General features: G+C 46.1%; 1 protein-coding gene across 1 annotated transcript in view; it reads left to right on the top strand.

Annotated features, from left to right (window-relative positions):
* The first annotated feature begins 4,417 nt into the window (after positions 1-4,417).
* LOC132383025 (thyrotroph embryonic factor-like) overlaps positions 4,418-19,215 on the top strand; it is a 30,734-nt gene continuing 15,936 nt past the window's right edge. The window contains exon 1 of the mRNA XM_059953726.1: positions 4,418-4,689. Coding sequence (XP_059809709.1) covers positions 4,569-4,689 — 121 coding nt within the window. The 5' untranslated portion in view covers positions 4,418-4,568. The remainder of the gene's footprint in view (positions 4,690-19,215) is intronic.

Raw genomic sequence — 19,215 nt, 5'->3', positions numbered from 1 at the left:
CTGGGGGCTTTGCTATTGTTTGAATGGTGGGTGGTGGGGGGGAGGGGCTGACGATTTTGATGGAGCAAGTAGTGGAGGGGGAGAGGGTAGGGTTTATGATTTTTCTGCTGCTTGGGCGCGAGGTGAGGGGGGACTTGGGGGTTCTAGCGTTTTTCTGTCATTTATTCTTTGGAGGGGTTTCTCCTGTTTCATGGATGTCTGTGAAGAGAAAGAATTTCAGGTTGTAAACTGTACACATTCTCAGATATTAAACTGAACCGTTGAAAAACTCTGCATTCACTAAAAACACAGTCCAGTAGCTCCAGGAATACTTACTCGGGCAAGCTTATTTTTTTTCAAAATTCCATCTTATATAACGAATGACGATAGGGACATAAAAGAGACCTTTCGGCAGGCTGAGGATGGAGAGATTTAGACTATATACAGGCAGCTGGGATTACTTATATTTAAATTAACACCATGTTTGGCACAGATATTGTGGGCTAGAGGGCCTGTTCCTGAGTTGTACTGTTTAATATTCTAATTTCCATGGTTTATAGCTGCTCTGGAGGGATTTGAACTTCAGACTACTAATCCAACATCCAGGCTGCTTTTCCAAGAATTTTTATTGCCTCAAGTGATGTGAGAACATAGGTAAAAATACTAGAAATAGAAGCAAAGAGTTGGTCTATTAGCCAAAGAATAGTTTCATTATTCAGTAAGATCGTGGCTGAGCCTTAATTCGACTTCCCTGACTGAAGGTGAAGGCGAGATAATATTAGGTATGTCACTGTCCAGGGAAGGCAAGCTGCATTTGGATTGGTTGGAGATGAACCAATTAACTGACTGAAGCCTGGAAGATCCAGACAGGGTAGATGTCAAGAGGGCGTCTCCCCTTGCGGAGAATCTGGAAGGGGGATGGTGTTGTCACTATCTAAAGTAAGACAATTTAAGACAAAGATGAGGCTCTCCTATTGTCATTAAAATGTTCGAAGTAAATTTTATTATCAGAGTACATATATGATCCCATATACAACCATGAGGTTCATTTTCCTGTGGGCATACTCAGCAAATCTATAGAATAGTAACTGTAACAGGATCAATGAAAGATCAAGTAGAGTGCAGAAGACAACAAACTGTGCAAATGCAAATATAAATAAATAGCAATAAATAACAAGAACATGAGATAACGAGATAAAGAGACCTTACAGTTAGATCATTGGTAGTGGGAACATCTCAATGGATGGGCAGGTTAGTGTCGTTATCCCCTTTTGTTCAGGTGCCTGATGGTTGAGGGGTAGTAACTGTTCTTGAACCTGGCGGTGTGAGTCCTGAGGCTCTTTTACTTTCTACCTGATGGCAGCAGCGAGAGAAGAGCTCGGCCTGGGTGGTGAGGACCCCTGATGAGGGATACTGCTTTCCGACAACAGTGGTTCATGTAGCTGTGCTCAATGGTTGGGAGAGCTTTACCCATGATGTATAGGGCCAAATCCACTACTTTCTGAATTATTTTCTATACAAAGGCAGTGGTGTTTCCATACCAAGTCTTAATGCAGCCAGTCAATACACTCTTCACTATACATCGATAGAAGTTCGTCAAGGTTTTTGATGTCATGCCGAATCTCCCACAGACCCCTAAGGAAGTAGAGGTGGTGTTATGCTTTCTTTGCAATTTCATTTACATGCTGGGTTCAGGATAAATTTTCTAAAGTAGTAACAACCAGAAATTTAAAGTTGCTGACCCCCTCCACCTCTAATAAGTACTGGCTCATAAACCTCTGGCTCCCCTCTCCTGAAGTCTACAATCACTTCACTGGTCTTGCTGACACTGAGTGACAGGTTGTTGTTATGACACCACTCAGCCAAACTTTCAATCTTCCTGATTCATCACCACCTTTTAATACGGCCCACAACAGTGATGTCATCAGCAAACTTGTATATGGTGTTGGAGCTGTACCTAGCCACACGGTTATAAGTGTAAAGTGAGTAGAGCAGGGGGCTAAGCACACAGCCCTGTGATGATGGAGATCACGGAGGCGATGATTTTGCTAATCCGAACTGACTGGGGCCTACAAGTGAAGAAATCCAGGATCCAATTGCACAAGGAGGTATTCAGGCTAAGGTCTTGGAGCTTATCGATTAGTTTTGAGTGGATGATGGTATTAAATGTTGAGCTGTAATCGATGACATGCATCCTGATGCTTTGTACCTTTGATGTCCAGATGTTCCGGGGTTGTGTGAAGAGCCAATGAGATGGCTTCTGCTGTAGACCAGTTGCTCCAGTGGGCAAATTGGAACAGATCCAAGTTACCTCTCGGGCAGGAGCTGATATATTTCCTCGCCAACCTCTCAAAAATCTTCTTCACCGTGGATGTAAGTGCATCTGGGCGATAGTCATTGAGGCAGATCACCACTGTCTGCTTGGGCACCAATATGACTGAAGCCTGCTTGAAGCATTGCGTACCCCACACTGCTGAAGCGAGAGGTTAAAGATCTCACTGAACGCACCATCCAGTTGGGCAGCACAAGTCTTAGTGCATGGCCAGGTCCTCAGTCTGCTTTCCTTCGATTCCTTGTAATGTGTCAAAAGGGAAAAAAAAAGTTGTGAAAGAAAATACTGTAAAAACTTATAGTTTATAACTTATAATGAGCTTCAACTCCCACAATCTGCTATTTCCTGCTCATATAATGCCTTGGCAAGCCTATTAGTGTGATCATAAAAAATACAAGCAGAACTATGCTCCAGAAGCACATATTACCATTCAATAAGATCACAGTCCTCCTGATTCTTGGCTTCAGGTCTACTTTCCTACTGCCCATAACTTTCAACTCCACTGTAGGCCAAACAAGTGCCAATCTTAGCCTTAACTTAGGTCAGCTGTCTGCCTTGACCATCCCCATCCCTACCCCCACCTTAGAGTAGCTCCAGTCATTTGGATTTTTTTCACTCCAAATTCCAGCGTCTGCGGTCTTGTTACTCCAGCTTAGAAATAAAAGTCAAAGTCAAGTTTGTCATATGAACAAGAACATATATCCACGGCTGCAGAGAGAACTTACTTGCAACAGAATCGAATTAAAATTGCATCAAATATGCAATATTCATAAGAAAGTCATAAATTATAAACAATTTTTACAAGAAAGAGCAGAATTATTGTGGGGGCAGCAGGATACCGTAGTGGTTAGTGCAATGCTTTACAGTTCTAGTGAATGGGGTTCAATTCTCGCCGCTGCCTGTAAGGAACTTGCCTGTGACTGCAGGTTTCCTCCCACAGTCCTACCGGTTGGTAGGTTAATTAGTCATTGTAAATTGTCCTGTGATTCTTCTACTTTGGCTGTCCAACGATTTCGATGTTGACTGAGGCCTGGGCAGGGTTGTATGGAAGACCGGCAGTTGCCCATGCGGCAAGTCTCCCCTCTCCACGCCACCGATGTTGTCCAAGGGAAGGGCACTAGGCCGATACAGCTTGGCACCGGTGTCATCGCAGAGCAATGTGTGGTTAAGTGCCTTGCTCGAGGACACAACACAGTGCCTCAGCTGGGGCTCAAACTAGCGACCTTCAGATCACTAGACCAACGCCTTGGCCATATGCCAACACTGTCTTGTGATCTGGCTAGGATTAAATTAGGGTGCTTCTGGGTGGCACAGAATGGCTCTCCAATCCGTGCTCTATCTCAATAAATAAAAAATCTATTGTGGTGCAAGTAGCTAAATGAGATAGCTGCTGCAACAGCTTTGCTGGTTTGTTCAAAAAAGGTTGCTTGGGACTTCAGGCCACTGTACTTCCTGCCACAAGATAGTACTAGAAGATGTCAAGTCCCATCTGAGAGAAATCTTTGATAATTGATGTGGCCTGTCCTCATTGTAGCTACTGATACTTTCAGTGGTGGAGAGGGAATTGCCATGCTGTATATAGAGCTGAAGTCCGCAGCTCCGTCTGCAAATGGCGCAGTTTTGTTTTTTTATACAACCTTTGGGACTTGTCCCTATAAAACTCCGGCTGTCAATCAGCCGATCTGGGTTAAGTTGCGACAGGCACACGCTGTGGGAACACGTGCACCGGCGCCTGACCCAGATCACCGGCGCGGCGCGCCATTGGTCCGCCCCCTCCCACGTGACCCCGCACCGCCCCGCCCACCCGGCCGACCGTTGACTAGCCTATGCTAATTAAGCGTTATGTAACGCGCGTGAGGGAATCGCTCCGTCAGTTGTCGGCCGCTGAGAGGAAGATCCCTTAGAAATAAGGGTATATCCAAACGGACTGGCCGAAAATAAAATTAAACCACCCGAACGCGCTCCCCTGTCACTTCAATCGACACCGACACCAGGCGTTAAGGAAACGCGCGTCAGACGCTCGCTCGCTTCGCGTCCGACGTCGGAATATATTATGATAATGAAGACTAATGGCGGAGAACGTGAGCACGTTGGGGTAATAAATTATGTTAATGTATCCCAAAGGACCAATGACATTCTGCGCTTCGCTGCGTTCTGATGAATATGAAGAGTCGTGCCTTGAAACTGATGCGAAATACGGGAGATCGGTGCTGACAGTTTCCAATCCCTCACAGAGACAATCAAATTTTAAAACAAAATGCACCGAAAGAGCCCCCAGGTGACGGAGCCCAGTTGTGACTCGGCAGTTTTATCCTCGTGGCCGGTGGTTCTAAAGACTCTGATCGCGAACCCGCCTCAGCAACTGCTGGATAATGAGGGTAAGGGGACACGCTTCAAAACAAGGCCCGGTGCGCCTCCCCGCATTCCCGCTGGAGTCGGCGTTCCGCGGCGAGAACCTTCCCTGGGCCCGAACCGTCGGCTGTGTCCGTGTGACTCTGGATCCCCCGCTTCTGCGGACTCCCTTGGGTTTTAAAAAATATCTAAGCACCGTGCCTTCCCCGGGTCCTAGTGCCCTCCCGCTCGTCCCGGCGGGTCCTAGCGCCGCCCGCACCCCCCCTCATCGACCACCCTGCCACCCCCCACCCCGGTCGCCTGGTCCGGCATCCTACCATCCTGCGTCTCCCCACCCGATCCCAGTCTCATCTGCCCCACTGGGTTCACTTGCCACCGGGTTCTCCTACCCCCAGATCAGCCGCCCCCCCCATCCCCACCACGTCCTAGCGCCGCCCGCACCCCCCTCATCGACCACCCTGCCACCCCCCACCCCCCGGTCGCCTGGTCCGGCACCCTACCATCCTGCGTCTCCCCACCCGATCCCAGTCTCATCTGCCCCACTGGGTTCACTTGCCACCGGGTTCTCCTACCCCCAGATCAGCCGCCCCCCATCCCCACCACGTCCTAGTGCCACCCGCACCCAAGACCAACCGGGTCTCAGCGCTGTTGGCATCCCGAAATCAAACCCCCCTTTCCGGGACCTAGCCCTCCCACTAACCCAGCGCCGTCAACATCTTCGGATCTCCTGCGCCCAGCTGGGTCCCCGCCCTGGCCTCCGAGCCTCCTGCCCGGCAGTGCTTGCGATGAGCCGGTTGCGGTCGGGGGAACAGGGGCCGGGTGGTGGACATCACAAGATGCCTGTGGCGTTGCGAATCTAGGGCAGGTTAACTGACCAGAGAGAAAAACAGACGCTCGGCCCCATGGCCAACACTGGCCGAAAAGAACGAACAAGAGCCCGCTTTTCAGTTTCAGTCCCCGCAACCTTGTAGGATTTTAAATCCACAGGGGGTTTCTGTCTTAAGTACTACTGTAAAATGAAGCCTTGTTTTCAAGACTAAGGTGGAATTTTGACGGGAGTCATGGGTTATTGAGGTTATAGGAGATAGAGGAGTTGAATCGGAAATGTGATATGATTGAAACTTCTGATTAGTAAGTTTGCAGATGACCACGGAAGTTGATGGTGTTGCATGTGGTGGTATTGATGAGTTAGCGTCATGGGCAGAGCAATGGCAGGTGCAGTTTAATGCTGAAAAAAAATGTGAGGTGGTGCACAATTTGTTCTTTTTTTCCATGCGTTGGGTGCTTCATATTTTCTTAAACGGATTCCACGGTGTTTTTTTGTTTTTGTTTCGCGGGAGAATGAATTTAAGAGTTGCATTCTGTATGCGTACTTTGATCATTAATCTACTTTGAACTGATTGCACACAACGCACACATTGGTGTAGAATACAAACAGAATCAGAGGAAGTACTGGGGAACAGAAGGACTTTGATGTTACATGCACAACAATCCCTGACAACAGTAGCTAAAGTAAATACAGTAAAAAATAGAAACAGTGGGAAAGGGGGTATGGGATACTTTATCAGCTGGGGTTTAAAATAGAAGGGCAAGGAGTTCTGGAACCACAATACAATTCACTCTTTAATCGAGAGGTTTCCAACCATTTTTTATGCCATGGACCCCTACTATTAATCATGGGCCCCAGGCTGGGACCCCCTGCATTAAGCCATGGTTACAGTACTGTGTGCAGTACTGGTTGCCAGACTAAAGGAAAGTTACAATGGTGCTAGTGGTTGTGTGGAGGAGATTCGGCAGGACATTTCCTGGATTGGAGCTATGAGGAGTGATCAGATAATCTGTGTTTAGACCTTGCTTGTGAATCCTGTTCCGTTGTGCTTTCTAACTACCTCGATGTAATTATGGCAGGATCGAAGCTGTTTCTAAGACGTTGAGTGTGTGTGTTTTCTGGTTCCTGTACCCCCTCCCTGGTGGCAGCAATGAGAACAAGGGCACATCCTGGGTGGCGGGGTCCTTAAGGATGGCTTTATGAGGCGTCGCCTTTTGAAGATGTCCTCGATGGTGGGGAGGCTAGTGCCCATGAAACTAAAACTTAAACTTAACTTCTTTTGTGTTTGCAGTTTGACTTCTTTTCCACTTCGGTTTGCTTGTCAGTTTTTGTGTGTAGTTTTAAAAATTATTCTTTTGTATTACTTTGTCCCATTGTGAATGCCTGCAAGAAAGTGAACCTCAGGTAGTAGATGGTGACATATACGTACTTTGATAATAAATTTAATTTGAACTTTGAACTTGTTGGAACTGGCTGGCTCTACAACTCTCTGCAGCTTTTTCCGATCCTGTGCATTGGCCCTTCCGTAGCAGATTGTGATGCAACCAGTTGGGAAATGGGATTATGGCTAAGCAGAGATACGCTGGGCTGAAGGGTCTGCGTGGCTTTGTGGTCAGCATGGATACATTGGGCTGAAGGGCCTGATGACTCTATGACAGTAAGGACACAGGAGAATGCGGATGATGGAGCGGGAAATGATCTGCGTGAGGAACTTAGTAGGTCAAGCAGTTTTTGTCCTTGTGCAGAGTTTTGACCCCAAATGTCCACTATCCCTTTCCTCCCACAGATGCAGCTCGACCTACTGAGTTCTATCAGTAGATTGTTTATTGCTCTTTAACAAGATCGGCTGTTATTATATTGAATGGTAAAGCAAGCTCAAGGGACTTAATGGCCAATTAAACTATGATTTCTATACATCCTAATCCAATTACTAGTAAACAATAAGCTAGCACAATAATACCAAGATAACTTCCTCTATATTTCTGACGTTAGGTGGTAATCTGTGCTTAATGTGCAGTTCCAGATAACATTTACAGACTTTTGATCGATAAAGATTTTATAACTGAATGGGGAAGACAGTTGCAAGCATGAAGGGCCTAACCATATCCCTTTAATTATTTTAAAATCTGGGAGCCTGGAATAGAATAGGGAATTGGTTGCAGAGGCACTGTTAACCAGACTTCTGTTTTAAAAGCAGAATCAGAATTAGGTTTAATATCAGCAGCATATATCGTGAAATTTGTTAACTTTATGGCAGCAGTTCAATGAAGTACATGATAAATTACATTAAGTATCTATACGTCTATCAAATAACTAAGTTAAAACAAGTAATGCAACAAAAACCACAAAATGAAAAAGTGAAAACACAAAATGCTGGCAGAACTCAGCAGGCCAGACAGCATCTATGGGAGGAGGTAGTGACGATGTTTTGGGCTGAAACCCTTCATCAGGAGTGAAGTAACATGGGATGGTCGAGGGGGGATAAGAAGTGGGGGGGAGGGATGAAGTAGAGAGCTGGGAAGTGATAGGCTGGAGGGAAATGGGCTAGGGGAAGGTGTAGAATTATGGGAAATAAAAGAGAAAGAAAGGTAGGGCTGGGGAGAGATTATAGTGAGGGGGGAAAAGAGAGAGAAAGAGAACCAGACTAAAATTATAGATAGGGATGGGGTAAGGGGGGGGGGTCAGGGGTATCAACGGAGGTCTGTGAGTTGAATGTTCATGCCGGCAGGAAGGAGGCTACCTAGACAGGAAATGAAGTATTGCTCCATCGACCTGCGTGTGGCCTCAGCTTGACGGTAGATGTGTGGTCATTAATACGTTGTGGAGACCCACCGCAGTCTGGGAGACCGTTTCACCGAACACTGGCACTCAGTCCTCCAGCAGTGGCGGGATCTCCCTGTGGCCACACACTTCAATTCCACAGACCACTCCCACATTTCTGTCCATGGCCTCCCCTACCTTCCCACTAGCCTATTTCCCTCCAGCCTATCACTTCACAGCTCTCTACTTCATCCCTCCCCCCAATTCTTATCCCCCCTCGACCATCCCATGTTACAGGGTTTCGGCCCGAAACGTCGTCACTACCTCCTCCCATAGATGCTGTCTGGCCTGCTGAGTTCTGCCAGCATTTTGTGTTTTTATTTATTTCCAGCATCTGCAGATTCTCTTGTGTTGCCAGAATGAAAAAGTAGTGAGATAGTGTTCATGGCTTCAGAGTCCATTCAGAAATCAGATGGCAGAGGGGAAGAAACTGCTCCTGAATCACTGAGTGTGTGTCTTCAGGCTCCTGTACCTCCTTCCTGACAGTAACAATAAGAAGAGGGCATGTCCTGAGTCATGGGGGTCCTTAATGATGGATGCTGCCTTCCTAACTCTCAGCTCCTTGAAGTTGTCTTGGATACTACAGAGGCCGGTACCCCTGATTGTTGTCGTTCCTTTTCCTTGTGGCGCAACTTGTCTGTTTTTTATGAGGCTGAGTTGCTAGCTCAACACTCAACCCAGCACAGATAGAAAGCATGAAAGAAGCCGGCTGGATTTAAACCGGGGACCATTTGCCTCGGAAGTATGGTGGTGATGACACTACACTACTGGCTGGCTGAAGCACCCATGATGGAGCTGACTAATTTTACAATTTTTTTGCAACTTACTGCGATTTTGTGTAGTAGCCCCCCGGCCCATAGGTGATATACCCAGTCAGAATACTCTCCATGGTACATCTGTAGAAGTTTTTGGATTATTTTAGTTGACAAATCGAACCTCTTCAAACACCTAATGAAATGTCGCCGCTGTCTTGCCTTCTGTATAGCTGCACTGGTATGTTGTGTCCTCAGAGATGTTGACACCCAGAAATTGCTCACTCAACTTCAGCCAATGTTGAATGGCCAGGTTTGTTCTGTGATTTTGCTAGTAAATTTTGTTGATTTTCCAGAATTAGTCATGGTGTGTACTGGCTTATCCTGTGATTATTTGCTAACTTGAAGCGATTTAAGTGCAGTCTGTACCTTTTTTTTTAAAAAAAAAAGAAGAGGGAGCTGGTGAAACTAATGGGTTCTGGCAGCTGCAAAAGGAAATGAACAAACCCAGGGCAAGATCAGACACTGCTATTCACAGTATGGTTCTGCAGGCTGTGGTGAGTAAGGAAAGGGAACTTCCTCACCACTTTACCACGACACGCTGTGATAGAGAGCTTAGTGACATGGTGTCCCCACAAAACAGAAGAGCTGGTCGGTACCTTCAGAAAGGGGGCAGTGCACATCCACCTGTCTAAATCAGCATTCGGCACCGACTAGAAGGGCCGAGATGGCCTGTTTCCGCGCTGTAATTGTTATATGGTTAAATCAACTGTGTCGAGGTTGAGGGGGTCCCATCGCCAGCAGCCTCTCCTGGTCCAACCACGTTGATGCCACGGTCAAGAAACCTCACTAATGCCTCGACTTCCTTGGGAGGCTAAAGAAATTGGGCACGTCTCCGTGGACATTTAACAATTTTTACCGCTGCACCATAGTAGACATAGTAACAGCTTGGCATGGCAACTGCTCTGCATGTGACCACTAGAAACTTTGAAGAGCACATCACAGGAGCCAGCCTCCCCTCCATGGACTCTGTCTACACTTCTGCCTCAGTAAAGCAACCAGCATAATCAAAGCCCCCCCTCCCCCACCACCCCGTGATAGTCTCTCATATCCCCTCCCATCAGGTGGAAGATTCAAAGGCCTGAAAGGCTCAAAGAGAGCTTCTGTCCCACTGTTCGCAAACTCTTGAGTGGACCTCTTGTTCAATAAGATGGACCCTCAGGCTAACAGTTATGATCTTGCACTTTATCATTTACCAGCACTGCACTTTTTTGGTAGCTTTTACACTTTATTCTGAATTGTTATCATCTTCCCATATTTGACTTGTATAACAGTATGCAGGACAAGCTTTTCACCGTATCTGGGTACATGTGACAATAGTAAACCAATATCGGATTGAGTTGACTTTATTTCTTACATCCTTCACATACATGGGGAGTTAAAATCTTCACATTACATCTCCATCTAAATGCAATCATAGTGGTTTATAATAATTTATAATAAATTGAACAGTCAATGTAATACAGAGTACACTCACATCAGTGTGAGTTCATCAGTCTGATGGCCTGGGGGAAGAAGCTGTCCCGGAGCCTGTTGGTCCTGGCTTTTATGCTGCCGTACTGCTTCCAATACCAATAAACCAATAGCAACAACGAGAAGACAGAAGCTGAGGTTGATGGAAAGAGCAACTTCCCTGAAAGTGGAAACAGTGCCTCAATGTCATAGTCAGGGGAGACATAACCTCAGCCATCTCCCACACTGCTCCATGCAACATGCACTCAGTGGACATTTTATTAGGTACCCCCCGCACACTTGTTCATTAGTGCAATTTATCTAATCAACCAATCATGTGACAACAACCTAATGCATAAAAGTATGCAGACATGGTCAGAAGGTTCAGTGTTGTTCAGACCAAACATCAGAATAGGGAAGAAGTGGCTTTGACCTTGGTGCCAGATGGGGTGGATTGAGTATCTCAGAAACTGCTGATCTCTTTGGATTTTCAGGCAAAACAGTCTCCAGAGCAGGGTTTCTCACTGGGGCTCCGCGAGAGATCATGTTTAAAAAAAAAAACATTATTTCTTGAACTTCATGCAACGCGTGATGCTAACGCTTGCAGTGGTAGGCAGTGACTGAGCAGCCCTGTTAGCAATCTTGTCAGAGGTTCCTCAAGCCCAGTTTGGCAGTGCGCAGTAGGACCGTGTTTATTTGGTTGAGTCTGTTCTCAGTTTTTAATGCAAGATAGGGGAGGCCTTGTGAATTGGTGAGCTCTGTATTGCATGGAGAGGAGGACACTTGGCTGATGAGGGGTGTGAAGTACATTTACCGAGCATTGAATAGACTGGCCTAACTTGGGCTGTGACGTCCGCCTCTCCCTCCTGAATTACCTCCCCCAACTTCCCCTTACGGGCCACCTTATGGGAACGAACAAACTCTACTGATGTAGTAGAAAATTGGAAGGAAATTTTACGTGCTGCGACTCGGCTACTAGCCTGCCACTTTGCTATTGCTGTAAGCGTTGCAAAAGGTGGATTGTGTAAGTAAGAAGTGAATTGTTTGTGAAGTTTTCATATTTTTTGCAGTTCTTTTTTATATTTTATTAATCCCTGTGTTAGGACAAGATGTAGTATGAGAAATTGAAAAGGTTTCACTCTCTTGTCTTGTCCATACTGCACCAACTGCCGCCACTGGGCTATAAACGTGCAGGAGCAGTGGTTAAGTACTTTGCTCAAGGACACAGAAGCTGACTTGGCTGGGGCTTGAACTAACAACCTTCAGATCGCCAGCCCAAAGCCTTAACCACTTGGCCACGTGCCGAACTGTACAATAAGTTTGCTTCACCATTTCCTCAACCCTATTCTCCCATGTTCTCCCAGTAACCCTTAATCTCCTTACAAATCAAGGACCAATCATTCTCCGTCTTAAATACAGGCAATGACTTGGCATCCACAGCCTTCTGTGGCAATGGGTCCCACACATTCACTGCCCTTTCGCTGAAGGAAGTTCTCCTCATCTTCTATTCACTGTCCCTTCTATTCTGAGGCTGTGATCGCTGATCCTAGATCCTAGATTCTCCGAATGGAAATAGCCTCTCCATATCCACTCTATCAAGGATGGGCAGTACAGTATCGAGTAGGTTTCTATATCCTCGCACCCCCCCCCCCCCCAACCTTCTGAACTCCCACCGAGTATTGATCCAGTGACATCGAACACTCCTCATACGTTAAGCCTTTCATTCCCAAGGATTGTTCTTCTGCTTCTTTCCAGGGCCAGCCAATTCTTAAATAGGTACAGGATCCAGAAATTCTCTCAATATTTCAAAGGCAGTCTGACCAGCACCTTATAAAACCTCAGCAGTACATCCTGGTTTTTATACCCTAATCCCCTTGGAATTAATGCTTTCATCTTACCCTCATACACTGGACACTTGGCCAAGCCTTTTGCCATCTGCTTGCGCAGACTGCCGTTTATCAACTGTACCAGGTCCTTGTTGTTACAAGACACTCATTACAAAAAAAAACCTTCCTTCCTTGCAAACTGGTGGAGACACGTGCAACCTCTCTGTGGAGGAGGGAGTTCTGGTTCAGAATCTGGTTTATTATCACTGACATATGTCGTGAAATTTGTTGTTTTGTTGCAGCAGAACAGCGCAGGACATAAAAATTACTACAGATTACAAAAAAAAAACCACCCTAAGTAAATGGCAAGATGTTAATGGGTTCATGGGCCATTCAGAAATGTGATGGCGGGAGGGAAGAAGCTGTTTCTAAAACGTTTGTGCGGGTCTTCAGGCTCCTGTACCTCTTTCCCAATGGTAGTAATGGGAAGAGATGGTGGTCCTTAGCGATGCATGTTGCCTTCTTAAGGTGCAGTTTTTGAAGATGTCCTCGATGTGGGGAGGGTTGTGTCAGTAATGGAGCTGGTTAAGTCCCTGCAGCTTCTTTCAATCCTGTACATCAGAGCTTCCAACCAGTCATAGTGTTCTCCTCTGTACATCTGTAGAAATTTGCTAGAAACCTCAGTGAATATCAAATCTCCTCAAACTCTGAATGAAGATGATGGCTTGTCTTTGTGATGGCATCAACTTGTCCCGCTCAGGGTAGATCTTCTGTGATGTTGACACCCAGGGACTTGAAGCTACTCACGCTTTCCACCGCTGACCCCTCAATGATGTCTGGTGTGTGTTCCCCTTCCTGAAGTCCACAATCGGTTCCTTAGCCTTACTGACAGTCGAGTGCAAGGTTGTTGTTGTGATACCACTCAACCAGCCGATCTGTCTCACTCCTGTACGTCTCTGAGACTCTGCTGTCATCAGTGAATTTATAGCTGACATTTGTGCTGTGCCCAGCCACACAAGCATGAGTGTAGAGAGAGTAGAGCAGTGGGCCAAGCTCGTGTCCTTGAGGTATGCCTGTGTTGATTGTCAATGAGGGGGAAAAAGCTGTTACTAATCTGAACTAATTGTGATCTCCCAGTGAGGCTGTCACGAGGCTTGTAGTTGGTAGCAATCTGGACACAGTTGGAGAATATTTTGAAATACAGCACAGTAACAGGCCCTACTGGCCCAGCGAGTCTGTGTCGCCCAGTTACACCCATGTGACCAATTGATCTACTAACCTGTATGTCTTTGGAATGTGGGAGGAAACAGGGGCACCCAGAGGGAACCCACACAGTCACGAGGAGAGTGTGCTCGTGACACTCTCCTTACTGCTGCCTTACAGGCAGCAGCAGAATTTAACAGCCGGCACTTAATAGTGTTACCCTAGGTTCCACACGGTAGGCTTACCAGTAAATCAAAGGAGATTTACCAGGATGCTACCTGGTTTAGAGAGTATGCATTATAATCAGAGATTAAGGGAGCTAGGGCTTTACTCTCTGGGGAGAAGGAGGATGAGAGGAGACATGATAGAGGTATACAAGATATTAAGAGGAATAGATAGAGTGGACATGGCTTTAAGGTAAGGGGTGGGAAGTTCAAGGGGGATATTGGAGGAAGGTTTTTTACTCAGAGCGGTTGGTGCATGGAATGCACTGCCTGAGTCAGTGGCAGATACTCTAGAGGCAGATACTCTAGTGAAATTTAAGAGACTACTAGACGGGTATATGGAGGAATTTGAGGTGTGGGGCTTATATGGGAGGCAGGGTTTAAGGGTCAGCACAACTTTGTGGACCGAAGAGCCTGTACTGAGCTGTACTATTCTATGTTCTGTGTTCTACCATGAGCCCTTTTCAGGCATAATCCTTCCTCTCAGACCCTCCCTTTATTTCATCCCATCTTTACCAGATTTGCAAGCTACCACTCATAGGACCCAAAGTTACTCCTCCTCTTAGGCTCCCAATCCCTCCGCCTAGCTCTACGCTTGCACCTTTCTCCAATAAGTTAGTGAGGACGCTGTTGTCAAAGCAGCCATCAGTTCAAAGCTGACAATAGGCACTGTGGCGGTAAGAGCAAGATAATGGTGAGTCACAAACACAAGAAAATCTGAAGATGACGGTGAATTACTGGTACGAGTGACCCATATCACAGATCAGGGATGCGTGGTGCCTGCTTCCCGACGGACAAGAGGCCGAGGAGAGCCAGCAGGAGGCACCCGGGCAAGCAGCTGCAACACAGTGCATTGGCGGGTTCTGCGTGAGGTGTCGGGCAGCGAGAAGGAGTCCAGCTCCAAACCGGCACACGGGTTTGCCAGAGAACCCGGAGCATCACTTTCTCGTACAGTCCCGCCGGCACTCATCAATCAGGGTCCGATTCCTGCCAGTGTCTGTAAGGAGTTTGTACACTCTCCTTGTAACCATTTGGATTTCCTCCAGGTGCTCTGGTTTCCTCCCACAGTCCAAAGGCATACGGGTTAAGGTTAGGAAGTGTGGGCATGAAATGTTGGCGCTGGAAATGAGGTGACACTTACGGGTTTTCCTCATCGCCTTACTCAGACAGCGTTTGTTGTTGACGCAGAATGACATACAGGTGTCCCTCGCTTCACGAATTTTGCTTTACATCGCTTCGCTTTTACTAAAGACCTACATTAGTAACCTGATTTTGCATTACAAAGAGGATTTTAGCTTTTATTAAAATTTTTCCAATATAAATTAATGGTTCTTCGCTTTACGCCATTTCAGTTTAAGAAAGGTTTCATAGGAACGCACTACCCTTGTGGGGGGGAACACCTGTATTTCACTGTACTTCTTGATATACGTGTGCCAGGTAACGCTAACCTTCCTTAGTGTGGAAGTGGCAGCCATTTCCATTTGAACACTTGCAAGCCCTGCCATCGTCTGATCACAGTCTCAGCTTCCACTGATGCAGAAGCTACTGGAGTTCAGTGCCTGTTAGGGGATTTGCATCATCGGTCCTCACAGCAAATGCGAACGGTTGCTAGGACACCACCCCAGGTAGGAGCGAATGACATCTGCGCTCCCCTCAGGACACCGGCACTTGTCCCTGTTCCCGCACTGTTGGTCGTACAGTACGCCTGTCATAAATCTTTGTTTATGTATATCTTTTTCATAAATTCTGTTGCATTTCATTAAATGCCTGCAAGAAAATGAATCTCAAGATAATACATGGTGATATATTTATATTTTAATAATAAATTTACATTGACTGACTTTGGCTTTGACTGTCATTGCTCATCAAGAGACAGCACAGTCTGAACCTTGGCCTGCTGAGCCCGGAGTGTTTTTTTGAAGTCAGCACCCTCCTGCACCTGAAGTCTGCACCTCTGGTTCTGTCAAGGAGATGGACTGGTGGCACTGTGTGGGATCTATAGGGCAGGCAAGACCTGTAACGGATTGCACCAATATAGTTTGCTTTATCAATTTTCTTGCAGTTGCAAGTATAGTATAAACCGAATTTGGAATGTTTGTTCAGTGTTTTCACTGGTGTGTTAGGTGCTGTAATATAGGAAATGTGGTTTTGTACCAGATTCTTCCAGTAGAACATCGAACAGTACAGCACAGGAACAGGCCCTTCAGCCCACAATGTTGTGCTGAGCCAGCTAAAAGGTAAATCAAAACTCCTCCACCAAAACTAATCCCTCCCACATACACATTGTCTATATCCCTCCATTTTGCTCACATCCACCCACCTAAACGTCTCTTAAAAGCCTTTACCGCCATATCAGGCAGCACATTCCAGGCACCCATGACCCTCTGAGTAAACTTTCCTGTAAATGCCTGCAAGAAAATGGATCTTACATGGGTGGTATATGGTACTTTGATAATAAAATCTCTTTGACTTGACTTTGAACTCTGGCATCACTGTTCACTGCCTCCTCAGTGATCTCTTTGTGTCCTGCTCTAAGTCTATAATCTGGTTCCCCACCACACTCTTTCTCATTCTATTTTACCTCTTGAGCTTTTGAAAGCTTCCTCAAAGTTCTCTTCCAACCCTGACCCCAGACTCGTTCTGTTTGTTGTCGTCACCATCCCCTCTTGCTTCGTCTACTGACATGACTTGCTGCCAGTCTCTGCTTCTTTACAGAGTGCTGAGGATAATGATGCTGTATTTGTACCTCATGCATATTCAGTAATTGCTGTGAGGCTTTTCCAAAGTGTCAGTTGGTGATCACCAACCAAAAATTCACAGGGTGGGTTATTTTTAGCCGACAGGAAAGCGACAGTAACTCAACTGTGTGTCTGAAGCCTAAGCTGTCTGATTCAGGTTTCAAACTGATTATTTGTGGATAGGACTTCCTCTGGACAAAGAACTGAATGTCCAAACTTTGTCACCTGAAGTTTCTAGATAAGGAGCAAAAGTAAGAAATAAAGAAATGCATACAATGGCCCCTTTATTAGGCACCTCCAGCATCTAATAATGTGGCCACTGAGTGTATGCTTGTGATCTTCTCATCTGTAGCCCATCCACTTCAGGTTCGATGTGTTGTGCGTTCAGAGATGCTCTTCTGCACACCACTGTTGTAATGTGCAGTTGGGCTAGATGCCTTCCGGTCAGCCTGAACCAGTCATCATTCTGCTTTGACCCCTCATTAACGAGGCGTTTTTGCTAGATGGCTTTTGTTTCTTAACGCCGTTCTCTGTAAACTCCAGAGACTGTTGTGCACGAAAATCCCAGAAGGTCAGCAGTTTCTGAGATACTCAGACCACCTCGTCTGACACCAACAATCATGCCATGCTAGATCACACTTCTTCCCCACTCTGATGTTTGGTCTGAACAGCAACTGAACCTCTTGACCATGTTTACATGCCTTTATTCATTGAGTTGCTGCCACCTGATTGGCTGATTAAATATTTGTAGTAACGAGCAGGTGTTCCTAATACAGTGGCCACTGAATGCCTATCTCGCATTTAACACTACCTTTTTATAATGAATTTGTGAAGACTCCCAACCTCAGGTTATTCAATAAATAAAGGGGAAAAAGGCTCGATTCCAGCATCGTCTGCATAAAGGTGAGTTGCTGAGCTTTCTTGTCCTCCCCTTGAGTTGATTGTTTTCAATGACGAGTATGTGGGGGTATTAGAAGGAAGGTGTGACTTCAAATCACAAAATCCCGCAGAGAATTAACCCAAAGGAAATTATAACATGGCAAAGACTCTGATTGTTTGTCTCATCATCTCTGCAGGTTCCACTTTGTACTTTTTGAAAGCATTCAAAATAAAAACCTCAACTTCCTTTATTCCCGCCTCCCTCCACAATAGATCTCCGCCACTGACATTTGATCTCTTTGTCAATGCTTGTTTGAAAATTAAGATCACCCACTGAAGGGAGACAGGGATGATGGCAACAGGAGAATTGTTGGGAATTGCAATTCTATTCTTTCTGTGGTGCCCTTTTTTTTTATAAAGAGTATTTGTATTTAGCTTCTCTTTCCATTCAGTCAAACTGCTGTGGATTCATAAAACACTGAAATATTCAAAGCAAAAAAACGTTGGAGGAACTCAGCAGGTCGGGCAGCATCTATGGAAGTGAATGGGTAGTCGATGTTTCGAGCTTAGGCCCTTCTTTAGAACCAAAAAGGAAGGGGGAAGATGCTGGAGTAAAAAGGTGGGAGGAAGGGGAAGGTGCAGAAGCATTCCTTCAGCCCGCTGACCCCATCAAGCACTCATTTTATATCTCTACCATCTTACTCTCCCCACCCACTTTTCCTTCAACCCCCTTCCTTCCCCCTCAGATACGAAACAGGGTCAGTTTTACAGCGGCCAGTTAACTACCAGCCTTTAGGTCTTTGGGATGTGGGAGGAAACAGGAACACTTGGGAAGTCCATGCAGTCACAGGGAGAACGTGCTAACTCTACAGCACTGGAGGTCAGGATAGAACTTGCATTGCTAAAGCCCTGTCAGTTCTGGCACAGTGCCTGATGACTCCATGAATTACTAGGAGCACTTAGTTAGCCGTATGGTACTGTGTGTGAAAGAGCACTAATATCCCTGGCAGCCTTTGAAGCCATTCCCACTATAGCATATGAACCCCAATCCTGCATCTCAACTCCACTTTCCTGTCTAATCCCTAAGTATTTCCCAACTGGACTTGGTGACTGAGCGTTGAATAGTGAATTCCATCTATCTTGTCCCAGGCATAGATTTAAATCCCAGGCCATCGTAGGGTCAGTTTTCCTCAAAGATTAGTAAACAGTCCCAGTACCTTAAAGTCTGGCGATGGAACGGCTCTGAGAGCAGCCAGGAGAAAGCTCACCTTCGGCATCAAGAGGGCAAAGGCCACCTACACACAAAAGATGTTTAGGAATGCCTGTCTGATAACAATCCCAGCATACGTGGCTGGGTTTCCAGGGCGTTACTGACTGCAAGGGAAAACGGTATCGACTGTACCAGTGACACCTCCCTCCCTGATGCTCTTAACAATTTTTATGCATACAACACAACGCCAGCCTTGAAAGCTACTCCCTCCCAGGTGAGCAGCCACTGTCTGTAACACAGAACTAAATTACTAGTGCCCAGTGACACTGACACCAAGTATCATGAAATGCTTTGAATGGCTGATAATGGCACATATAAAAAATTCTATTCCTGCCAGACTGGACACGCACCAACAGAACCGCTCTACGACAGATTCCATAGCATCTGTCATGTGCCTGGCCCTGACACAGTGAAAACAAGGGCACTTATATCAGAATGTTGTTTCTGGATTTCAGTATGTTATTCAGCACTTTTGTCCAACACAAGAGTGAACAAACTC

This window comes from Hypanus sabinus, chromosome 29 (assembly GCF_030144855.1).
Source record: "Hypanus sabinus isolate sHypSab1 chromosome 29, sHypSab1.hap1, whole genome shotgun sequence".
Taxonomy (NCBI): Eukaryota; Metazoa; Chordata; class Chondrichthyes; order Myliobatiformes; family Dasyatidae; genus Hypanus; species Hypanus sabinus.
This window is presented reverse-complemented; position numbering and strand designations above follow the sequence as displayed.